Here is a 12229-nt window from a genome sequence, read left to right as displayed (position 1 = left end):
GGAGGATGCCTTCTTAGTTATGAAAAGCTCTTCTAAGAAGGCATTCTTCCTAGTTGCCATCTGCTGACCTTGAGACAGAGGATCATATGAAGGAAGGCTTCTGAAGATGACTTCAGTACATTAGGACAGCAACATGTAGGAAAAAATAAAGTGTGAAATCATAAGCTCTTCTAGTTCAAAGAACAAGATGCATTTTCATATTTTATACCATCCTTCCTCCAAAGAGGGTGATGTATACAGTTCCTTCCTCTTTTAGTCCTCACAACAAGCATGTGAGGTAGGTTAGGCTGATTTAGGATCACCAGTGAAGTATCATGGCCAAGCAGGGATTTAAACTTGGTTCTTCCAGGTCTAAAGCAAAGACCAAAACAACTACACCTTTCTGGCTCTCTATTCCAACAATTCATCTCATCACATATGCGACTCTAAAAAATACTGTATTTTCTACATTCATCGTGACCCTTGGCATCTTTTAGTAGATATACTAACAAATCAGATTCAAAGCAACTGATCAAATTCAGAATTAGACACAAAACTGTATGTCTAGCTTACTGAATACAAGTGTGGTAGCCTGCAGAACTGAGTTACAGTACCAGTAAGAACAAATGCTCATCATCCTTAGCTGTGTACCCAAGATGGAAAGCTGCTTCATCCAGAGTCAGATTATTGATCCATCCTGCTCAGCATTGTCTGTGCTGACTGGAAATGGGGGTCAAGAGCCTGAGTTGCAAATCAGAACTTCCCTGGTTTGAATCTTCACTATGCCATAAACTCAGATGGTTATAACAGTAGAATACTTGCTCATCTTATAGGATTATTGTTATAACAGCTTCCTTATATTATCAGCTTATATTATAATAACATTATAATAATTATAATGGTTATAACAGTAGAATACTTGCTCATCGTATAGGATTATTGTTAAGGATATATACAAATACATACAAATCAATCAATACATACAAATTACTTCACACACTTGGAAAGCATTATACCCAAGTTAAGTATTATCTGGCAATACTGAATCTGAGATTTTCTGTGTTCAGAACATGCGCTCTACCACTGAGCTATGGCCCTTCCGCTGCAAACACCCTCAACAATATAACAGTTTTAAAAGTCAAACACGTTAAAATAGTGTCCGGGCCGCTTCCTACATTGCAATGTTTAGTTGTAGAAAAGCTTCTGAAAATGTATCCAGTGTTCCAAATAAAACACACAAGAATATACACTGCTCAAAACAATAAAGGAAACACTTAAACAACACATCCGAGATCTGAATGAACGAAATATTCCTATTAAATACTTTGCTCCTGACATAGTTGAATGTGCTGACAACAAAATCACACAACAATCATCAATGGAAATCACATTTATTAACCCATGGAGGTCTGGGTTTGGTGTCATACTCAAAATTGAAGTGGAAAAACACACTACAGGCTGATCCAACTTCGATGTAATGTCCATAAAGCAAGTCAAAATGAGGCTCAGTAGTGTGTGTGGCCTCCACGTGCCTGTATGACCTCCCTACAATGCCTGGGCATGCTCCTGATGAGGTGGCGGATAGTCTCCTGAGGGATTGCCTCCCAGACCTGGAATAAAGCATCCGCCAACTCCTGGACAGTCTGTCGTCCAACGTGGCGCTGGTGGATGGAGCGAGACATGATGTCCCAGATGTGCTCAATTGGATTCAGGTCTGGGGAACAGGCGGGCCAGTCCATAGCATCAATGCCTTCATCTTGCAGGAACTGCTGACACACTCCAGCCACATGAGGTCTAGCATTGTCCTGCATTAGGAGGAACCCAGGGCCAACCGCGCCAGCATATGGTCTCACAAGGGGTCTGAGGATCTCATCTCGGTACCTAATGGCAGTCAGGCTACCTCTGGCGAGCACATGGAGGGCTGTGCGGCCCCCCAAAGAAATGCCAACCCACACCATTACTGACCCACTGCCAAACCGGTCATGCTGGAGGATGTTGCAGGCAGCAGAACGTTCTCCCTGGCGTCTCCAGACTCTGTCACGTCTGTGACATGTGCTCAGTGTGAACCTGCTTTCATCTGTGAAGAGCACAGGGCGCCAGTGGCGAGGTTGCCAATCTTGGTGTTCTCTGGCAAATGCCAAACGTCCTGCACGGTGTCGGGCTGTCAGCACAACCCCCACCTGTGGACGTCGGGCCCTCATACCACCCTCATGGAGTCTGTTTCTGACCGTTTCAGCAGACACATGCACATTCGTGGCCTGCTGGAGGTCATTTTGCAGGGTTCTGGCAGTGCTCCTCCTGTTCCTCCTGGCACGAAGGCGGAGGTAGCGGTCGTGATGCTGGGTTGTTGCCCTCCTACTGCCTCCTCCACATCTCCTGGTGTACTGGCCTGTCTCCTGGTAGCGCCTCCATGCTCTGGACACCACACTGACAGACACAGCAAACCTTCTTGCCTCAGCTCGCATTGATGTGCCATCCAGGATGAGCTGCACTACCTGAGCCACTTGTGTGGGTTGCAGACTCCGCCTCATGCTAACACTAGAGTGACAGCACCGCCAGCATTCAAAGGTCACCCAAACATCAACCAGAAAGCATAGGGACTGCGAAGTGGTCTGTGGTCACCACCTGCAGAACTACTCCTTTATTGGGGGTGTCTTGTTACTTGCCTATGATTTCCACCTGTTGTCTACTCCATTTGTGCAACAGCATGTGAACTTGATTGTCAATCGGTGTGGCTTCCTAGGTGGACAGTTTGATTTCACAGAAGTGTGATTGACTTGGAGTGACATTGTGTTGTTTAAGTGTTCCCTTTATTGTTTTGAGCAGTGTATACACATATAGAGAAAATGTATCCTACATAGAGAAAATAGAGAAAATGTGTATCCATAGAGAAAATGTGTATCCTACATAGAGAAAGGATCCCACTGAACCTTGCAATTCCCTACATACATGCAACTCTTTCATATAATGTGCAGCTCTTGGAAATACATTGGCTGAGTTCCTTTCTGCACCACAATTAATAAAAAAGATTTATAATTATTATTTACCAGGTAAAAACTAAGGGTCCCCTACATTAAAACATGTGTTTAATGTTCATGGTCAGTAAATATATTTAAGATTTAAATGCTTTTTAAATATTGCAACATCTGAAGTTTTATCGTATTGAGTAAGTTTGGTCACCCCTGCTATATAAAGCAGTGTTTCTCAATGTTTGTCCTCTGCAGTAACACCACATGGTTCACCTATTCAAAGTATCATTGGAAGTAACTGGTGATGAAATCGTTGCCAGTTACTTCTGAGTTGGGAAGCCAGATATGAAGCAACACCAGTAAGAGGCTCAAGGTGGACCGGAGGGCTTTTCTGAGTCTGGAAAACCATGCTTTGGAGCTTCCTACCACTGTTTGTTGTGTTGTGTTCCCAGTTTCAATGCTGGATAGCAGGTGACCAGGGGTCCCACGACTACCACCAGACACCACTGATAGTATTCATACCACTGGCTCAGAAACACTGATATAAAGCATGGGGTATAAAGCATGGGAAACACTGATATTATGCATGGGAAGGATAAAGTGGATAGAGAGATGCCCTTTACACTCTCACACTACACCAGAACCAGGGGACATCCACTAAAATTGAGTGTTGGGAGGGTTAAGACAGACAAAAGAAAATATTTCTTTCCTCAGTGTGTGGTCGGACTGCGAATGTGCTTGCCGCAGGATGTGGTAATGGCATCTGGCCTGGATACCTTTAAAAGGGGATTGGACAAGTTTCTGGAGGAAAAATTCATTATGGGTTACAAGACATAATGTGTATGTGCAAACTCCTGATTTTAGAAATGGGCTATGTCAGAATGCCAGATGCAAGGGAGGGCACCAGGATGCAGGTCTCTTGTTATCAGGTGTGCTCCCTGGGGCATTTGGTGGGCCACTGTGAGATACAGGAAGCTGGACTAGATGGGCCTTTGGCCTGATCCAGCGGGGCTGTTCTTACGTTCTTTTATTCTAAAAGCATAACAATAGTTTTTCCTCTTCTCCCTCAAGGGTACAGCTCAGGCTGCCAAAAGATTGGTTGGTTTTGTTTTTAAATATAGGGCAACTGTGAAGATAGACTTCATTTATTTTAAAAAAAAACCTGATAATCCCTCATTGTCAGGGTACTCAAGGCAGCTGACAAAAAGCCACAAGAACAAAATACCAGAAGTGAAGCAATTGAGACGTACAAAATTATGCAGGGGGTGGAGAAAATAGAGGGGGGGATGTTCTTTCTCTCTCACACAACATCAGAACCAGGGAAATCTACTAAAATTCAGTGTTGGAACAGACCAAAGAAAATATATCTTTACGCAGCATGTTGTTTGTCTGTGGAACTCCCTGCCACAGGATGTGGTGACGGCATCTGGCCTAGGTGCTTTGAAGAGCAAACTGGACAGACTGGACAGAGGGAAAGCCCATCACAGGTTGCAAGCCCTGGTGGGCACTGCAGCCTCCGTCTTAGAAGGGGGCTCCCTCAGAGGACCACTGCAAGGGAGGGCAGGTCTCTTGTGTGCCCCCTGAGCGGCCACTGTGAGACACAGGAGGCTGCACTAGGTGGGCCTGGGCCTGCTCCAGCTCTTGGGGCTCTCCTCAATCAGCCCAGGAGCAGAGGCCCTGCTAGGCAGTGCCAGCAACATCAGCCACACCCAGAGGACACCCAAGGAGCAGCCTCCCCTGGCCAGCTGGGCGCGTTCCACCCTCTCCTCGCCCATCTGAGGGGAGGGCCAGCCTTCCCCTCCCCCTCCAACCGCCCCTCAGCTGCCTCTCCTGCCACCGAAGCCGACCTCCCAGCACGTGTGGCGGCGTCCCAGTCAACTTGGCACTCGGGGAACGGCTCACCTCATTGTTGAGGTTCAAGGCCTGCGCCATCACCGCCGCTCGGCTCAAGAGAGGACCCCGAGGCCAGGGGACCCCCACGCCCTTCCGACAGACGGATCCTCAGGCGTCACGCCTCCCCCAGTGAAGCAACCGAAACTATGCGCATGCGCCGTTCTCATACGCTCACTCCCCCCTCAGGGTGACGCTCTGGTCTACACTCACTGGTACGAGCCGGCTATGATGGACGCTCTGGTCTACACTCGCTGATACAGGCATCCTATCCGGGACGCTCTGGTTTAGACTCGCTGGTACAGGCATACTAGGAGGGACGCTCTGGTCTACACTCGGTGGTATAGGCATGCTATGAGGGACGCTCTGGTTTAGACTCGCTGGTACAGGCATAGTAGAAGTAGCAGGGTTTTGTGCATGCGTAGACGCTCCCACTAATCCAGGTTGTGTGCAAGCCTTTGAAGTCTTTTTTTCTGGCTGTTAAAAGAAACAGAAATAAAGGAAGCCATGGGGGGGGGGAGATCTTGTTGGGCATGATATGAGTTCCAGCCTGCAGTTTAACAGACTTAAACTGCAATCCTACATAGGCATTTACCCGAGAGTAGGTGCCATTGAACTCAATGGGACTTACTTCTGAGTAGACATGCATAAGCTTGTGCTGTTCAGATGTAAAGAGCAGTCCTTTGGTAAACCTACTAAGGCTGCAATCCTACCCACACTTATATGGGAGCAAGCCCCATTGACTCTAATGGGGCTTCTGAGTAGACAGGCATAGGACTGGGCTCTGAGAGCGCAAGCCTGTACTTGTCTACTCAGGAGTGAGTCCCATTGCCTTCAGTGTGACTTACTCTCAGGAAAATGTGCAGAGCAGTGTTTCTCAAACTGTGGGTTGGAACCCACTAGGTGGGTCACGAGCCCATTTCAGGTGGGTCCCCATTCATTTCAATATTTTATTTTTAATTTATTAGATGATGCTCCCATGGTATGGGACTGCATTTGGGGAAATGTTACAGGGGAAATGTACTTTTAACAAGCTACTATTTATATTCTTTTAACAATGATAGTCAATGGGACTTACTCCTGGGTAAGTACGGATAGGTTTGCAGCCTAGGATTGTTAAAAATTTTCCTGCTTGATGATGTCATTTCTAGTCATGATCACTTCTGGTGGGTCCTGACAAATTCTCATTTCTAAAAAGTGGGTCCTTGTGCTAAATGTGTGAAAACATTTACAACAAATGTGTGAAAACATGTATTAAACAGTAATTAGGGGGAAAACTAGCTCTCGCTTATGGAAATACACACATCTATAAAAAAAATTTTATTGCAATTAAAGAAAGAGTTAGAAGTGAGTGAGGATTTATTAGATGACTTGTAGATGATTGTTCTGGTTAAAGACCAGAACGGTACTTAATTAAGTGTCCAATCCTATGAGCTGCAGCCTGCCTCCAACTCCTGACCCCATGTGCTGATCCCCACCCTCTCGGGCCAGGCAACCCAACACGGGTCTCCTCTATTCTGCATCTTCTATTGTTTCCTTACCCTGAGGAGACCTGACACTGCTTCCTTGCACCATAGGATACAGCAGTCACCATTTTGGCACTGCTGTAGCCCTGGATGCTAGGGAATCTTAGAAATGGGCTGTAATCTACATCTCAGAGGGAAAGTTGTAGCTGTCTGTTTAGGAAGTACTGTGCTAAGTGGAAGATTCTCTTCTTGGCACGCCAAAGATCCCTGGTTCAAACTCTGATATCTCCAGGTAGGACATATTAAAATTCCTGTCAGAAACCTTGTCCTGTCAGTTACTGTTGACAATACTGATCTAGAAGCACTAGTGGTGTGGTTCCATATATGACAACTTCCTATGTAACCTTTTTTCTTTAAGTGGCTAATAATAATAATTGCAGCAAATAATGGAAAGAACCAGGAATCCTGAAAATTAAATGCCGATTACTGAAGATTGGGTATATCGCATGTGTACAAGGATTCTTAATCAGGCATTGGCCCACAACCTAATGCAGGCAGCTGCAATATGAATAGGCCCTGTGCTTGGTTCTGTTTCTTGGTTCCACTAAAGTGTGCAATGTTAAGAGGGTGGGATGGGACGTTCAGAACTGGCTTATTTTGTGTGTGTGATTTTCATGACTCTTAAAATGTTATACTGACAGTACTGTAATTTTAGCTGTTTACTAACAGCTACACTTTAAAGATTTTGCTTGCGCTCTGCTTTTTCAGTCCTTTTCAAGTCATGTGTTTCATGCATCACTTCTGAACACATTTATTTGGGCTTCTAAACACAGCGCCATTAGAATCAATCATTTTAGAAATGGGTTATGTCAGAATGCCAGATGCAAGGGAGGGCACCAGGATGAGGTCTCTTGTTATCTGGTGTGCTCCCTGGGGCATTTGGTGGGCCGCTGTTAGATACAGGAAGCTGGATTAGATGGGCCTATGGCCTGATCCAGTGGGGCTGTTCTTATGTTCTTATGCATGCAATGTATGTGCATTCCTAATAAATGTTGTTCAGTATTGAGACCTTAGGTGAGCGTGCTTTAATCTATTAAGATTTTTCTGTGAATACACTTAGCCATCACTGTACAATCAAACATGGGATGATTAACTTGCCTCTGGATGGCAGTGTTGTTTAGGAATTGCATTCCTTTATAGCTGCTATGTTTTTTAAAAGTTACATCTTAGAGGTATCAGATGCCTCTATTTTGCAGGATTTGTGGTTTCACGTTTGGATCTGTGAACCTTTCAGGATTAAGAGTGGAAGAAGTGACATGCTCGATCACAACAGTGATCTGTCAAGCTCAGCATTCTGTCTGTTGGCAGTGACCACACAGATGCCTCCAGGACACGATAGCAATAGCCATCTCATACTGTTAATCTCCAGCATCTGGTTGTCAGAGGCATGCTGTCTTTGAAAATGGATGTTGCTATCACTACACAGCAGCAACTGATGGATTTACCCTCCATATGCTCATCTCAGCCTGTGAACCAGTCATTTATGACAGCTCCACTGCCATTGCAGCATCCTGTAGAACTGATATTCAGCTCCTGATGGGTGACCATACATTGTTCTGTAAGTGAATGATATTACAATAATTTGGGCTGTGCTTTTTGTAGCATTGTATAACCAGTGCACAATAAGGCTACGCACTAGTATCCAGATGGTCCCGTAGATATGAGATCTTGAAATCACAGATTAATGGTGCAAGCCTATTCATGTCAATTCAGTGCATATTAGTCCCAGGTAATCACATTTCAGATTGCAGCCTTTATCATATTTTCTAACAGTGAATTAAAGGCCTTTTAATTTGATGTCATGGTTTTTGTAATATGAAGTTTCCTTAGAATTCCATACTAATTAATGAAGAGTCTCTATAATATCCAAGGGTCCAATCCTATCCAATTTTCCAGTGCTAGTGCAGCTGTGTCAATGGGGCATACATTGCATCTTGTGGTGGGGCAGCAGTCACGGAAGCCCCCTTAAGGTATGGGAACATTTGTTCCCTTGGGGCTGCCCTGCAACTGCACCAGTGCTGGAAAATTGGATAGGATTGGGTCCTCACTCAGAAACAATGCTCAGTGGTAAAAAAGAAACATTCAAAATTGTCCTTAAATTGTCTGCTGCTTAAATTTTTACAACCTGAAAACGTTACACAAATCAAAGCCAGTGACCCGTTTTCTTTTCTTGTCAGCATAGGGGAAAGACTGAGATGCAGAGCAAGGATAGGGTAGGAAGTGAACAAAGAGGAAGGAAGAAAACTTATAATCTCCAGCCTCTTAGATAAATCTTTAATGTGAACATTGTGTCTGACTTCTTGGCTATTGTCTGGCTGCTCCTCTACATGCATTTAAAAAATGCAGTTTGAGAAGTGTTGCCTCAGGAGTGACATTTCAGCTGTTAAAAGAATCTTTGCAAATAATTGCTGTTGTCCTCTCCAGACACTATCTCTGTTCCATTTTATGTGCCTGTAATAGTGGGCTGCTGTGCATGATTAACCCTTGTCAGATGATCTGTGGTAGCATCAGTCATCATATTTGATTGTGCCGGGCTTATTTAAGAATATATTCAAGTGGTTCCCACACATTTAGCACCAGGACCCACTTTCTAGAATGAGAATCTGTCAGGAACTACTGGAAGTGATGTCATGACCGGAAATGACATCAAGCAGGAAAATTTTTAACTATCCTAGGATGCAGTCCTACCCACATTTACCCAGGAGTAAATCCCATGGATTATCATTGTTAAAAGAATATACATAGTAGCTTGTTAAAAGTACAGGTCTGTAACATTTCCCCAACTGCAGTCACATACCATGGGAACATCAAGTCTAATATATTTAAAATGAAATATTGAAATGAATGGGGACCCACCTGAAATTGGCTCATGATCCACCTAGTGACTCCCAACCAACCATCTGAGAAAACTGATATATTCAGTATACCACCCTTCAAAACATGTTTTCCAGGATGATTTGTAATAAAATTCCAGTTATACTAAAATAATAGCCTTGGGCCTAGTCTCAGCTGTGAATTGATGCTCATGCAAGGGATTCCCCCCCCTTTTCAATTTTACTGCATTCCCCACCCCCAAACCTTCTCATACCCACTCCTAAGGGCAAGAGGATGAAAAGGGTTGTGGGAGGTGGAGAGAAGCAAATGTCTGGAAATTGGGCAGGAACACCTTTTGTGAATGGTGTTATGGAGATCACCGATATCCTGAAGATAGCAAGACAACTGAAGAATTTCTCTTTTACACCCAGGGCTGTCTGCATCATGAGGTGACCTGATGGAGTTTGTCAGCAGCAGATCTTGGGGGGCATGGGATAATGGGTATGGGGTGCCCTTTATCCCAAGTCTGCTGCTACCTCCCTCACCTTGCCACAGATGCAAGCCATCTTGATTCATTTCATTGCTAAAAGCAAACTTACCCATTTTAGCTACCTTCTCTCCTTGTTCTTTCCTCCAGTGGTTTGTCTGCATGAATAAAAAGCAAGTGGAGTTAACTGACTCACCATTACCCATACTCACCTTTTGGAGACCTCCGAGCATGAGGCCATCTGTTTTACCAAACTCCCAGTCCAAGCTTTGCCTTGAGAATCTATGCCCTCTTTAAGCTAATTAGGTCCCTCCTATCAAATGTTTATGCCTAATAAAGGTTTTGTTGACTGTTAATTAGGTCCCCAACAACAGCCCTAGTTGTGTACTGCTGGGCCCCACCACCAGGGTAGCTTACCTGTTCAACCTGCAGAGCCCATCCTTCCTCCCCTCTCCTGCCAGCAGCTACTTCAACCACCACACAAACACCTTGGTCCTTAGCAGGTCTTGGGTATGGCAGCCACACATAAGTCTCTAGCAGTCTCTGTTCTAACAATCCCCATTGAGATGCCTGTTTGGCCATCTATCCATTGGTCAGTCAGCAGGTCCATGTGTCAGTTTAGTTCTTTTTTCCTCCTTCTACTACCCATATCCTTTTTCCTTCCTGCCAGTGCTGCTTTTAACCCTGAGGGCCTTTTTGCCTCCAAGTGGTTGCAGCTGTGCAGTACACTCACTGCAATCTAAGGCCCTGGTGTTAACCCCATGCTTGCCTGCCAGAGCAAGGAACCACTGTTGACACCACACCCTATCTCCTTGAGGGATCTTGCACATTTCCATTAACACTCTCTCATCACATATTTTGCATTATTAAATATTACTGGAGAGGAGGAGGAGGAGAAGCAATTGCTTTCGATAGCAGCCACATGTCCTCTATAAAAACTATTTCCTGCATAAGATGATGCATTCATTCTGTCAGACTCTTTTTTCTATTTGTCAGTGTTCTTCAGCCTTGGGGTCGCAGCAACTTACAGAAATGAAAAAGGTTGAAGACTACAGCACCACCAGATAAAGGGGGAGTGACATCTTGTGTACCCCTTCAGGAGCACCAGGAGATTGTGCCCTTGTCCTGCTCAGGTTCTTATCAATTGTGCTAAAATAGCTTTCACTAGTGCTAGGCTTCATGGTAACTTTTTCTGCTCTCTATAACAAGAATATTTGGCAACAGTAAACAGTGCTGGGAGAGTGTAACAGGGGTGGGGAGTGGGTGGGCAGGCAGATAGGGACCCAGGAGGGGGTCAGGATCCATTGTGGGTCCCCAGTCTCACACTTTATTTATTTATTGGGGTTGTGGCACAAAAAAACTTGGACCACTGCTGTATGTACTAAGGCAAAGGCAGCTACACCATTTATGAACTTCCATTCAGAAAATATATCATACTGTAAATGTCTTATGCTGGTGACTATAATTAAGATGCATGCTCTTTTCTTTCTTCCTGACGTGATTGTCATAACTGTACTTGAAATAATCAACATGAATTTCATGGGAAGTTTGCATTGCTTAAAGTGAGAGCTTGTTAGTTATGTATTGGCAACCTTCAGTCTCGAAAGACTATGGTATCGCGCTCTGAAAGGTGGTTCTGGCACAGCGTCTAGTGTGGCTGAAAAGGCCAATCCGGGAGTGACAATCCCTTCCACACCGGGAGCAAGTGCAGTCTGTCCCTGGTCTGTCTCCCTGGCTATGGGCCTTCCTTCTTTGCCTCTTAGCCTCAGATTGTTGGCAAAGTGTCTCTTCAAACTGGGAAAGGCCATGCTGCACAGCCTGCCTCCAAGCGGGCCGCTCAGAGGCCAGGGTTTCCCACTTGTTGAGGTCCATCCCTAAGGCCTTCAGATCCCTCTTGCAGATGTCCTTGTATCGCAGCTGTGGTCTACCTGTAGGGCGCTTTCCTTGCACGAGTTCTCCATAGAGGAGATCCTTTGGGATCCGGCCATCATCCATTCTCACGACATGACCAAGCCAACGCAGGCGTCTCTGTTTCAGCAGTGAATACATGCTAGGGATTCCAGCACGTTCCAGGACTGTGTTGTTTGGAACTTTGTCCTGCCAGGTGATGCCGAGGATGCGTCGGAGGCAGCGCATGTGGAAAGCGCTCAGTTTCCTCTCCTGTTGTGGGCGAAGAGTCCATGACTCGCTGCAGTACAGAAGTGTACTCAGGACGCAAGCTCTGTAGACCTGGATCTTGGTATGTTCCGTCAGCTTCTTGTTGGACCAGACTCTCTTTGTGAGTCTGGAAAACGTGGTAGCTGCTTTACCGATGCGCCTGTTTAGCTCGGCATCGAGAGAATGAGTGTCGGAGATCGTTGAGCCAAGGTACACAAAGTCATGGACAACCTCCAGTTCATGCTCAGAGATTGTAATGCAGGGAGGTGAGTCCACATCCTGAACCATGACCTGTGTTTTCTTCAGGCTGATTGTCAGTCCAAAATCTTGGCAGGCCTTGCTAAAACGATCCATGAGCTGCTGGAGATCTTTGGCAGAGTGGGTAGTGACAGCTGCATCGTCGGCAA

The 12229-nt window shown here is 45.3% G+C and overlaps 1 protein-coding gene across 3 annotated transcripts in view; it reads right to left on the bottom strand.

Moving 5' to 3' along the window:
* SRFBP1 (serum response factor binding protein 1) overlaps positions 1–4966 on the bottom strand; it is a 65874-nt gene extending 60908 nt beyond the window's left edge. For all 3 annotated transcript variants that reach the window (XM_066615217.1, XM_066615218.1, XM_066615219.1), the window contains exon 1: positions 4851–4966. In XM_066615217.1, coding sequence (XP_066471314.1) covers positions 4851–4880 — 30 coding nt within the window. In that variant the 5' untranslated portion in view covers positions 4881–4966. The remainder of the gene's footprint in view (positions 1–4850) is intronic.
* Between the last annotated feature and the right edge of the window lie 7263 nt (positions 4967–12229).

The sequence above is a fragment of the Tiliqua scincoides genome, chromosome 2 (assembly GCF_035046505.1).
Source record: "Tiliqua scincoides isolate rTilSci1 chromosome 2, rTilSci1.hap2, whole genome shotgun sequence".
Taxonomy (NCBI): Eukaryota; Metazoa; Chordata; class Lepidosauria; order Squamata; family Scincidae; genus Tiliqua; species Tiliqua scincoides.
Note: the sequence above shows the minus strand (reverse complement) of the source record. Positions and strands in the feature narration are given on the sequence as shown.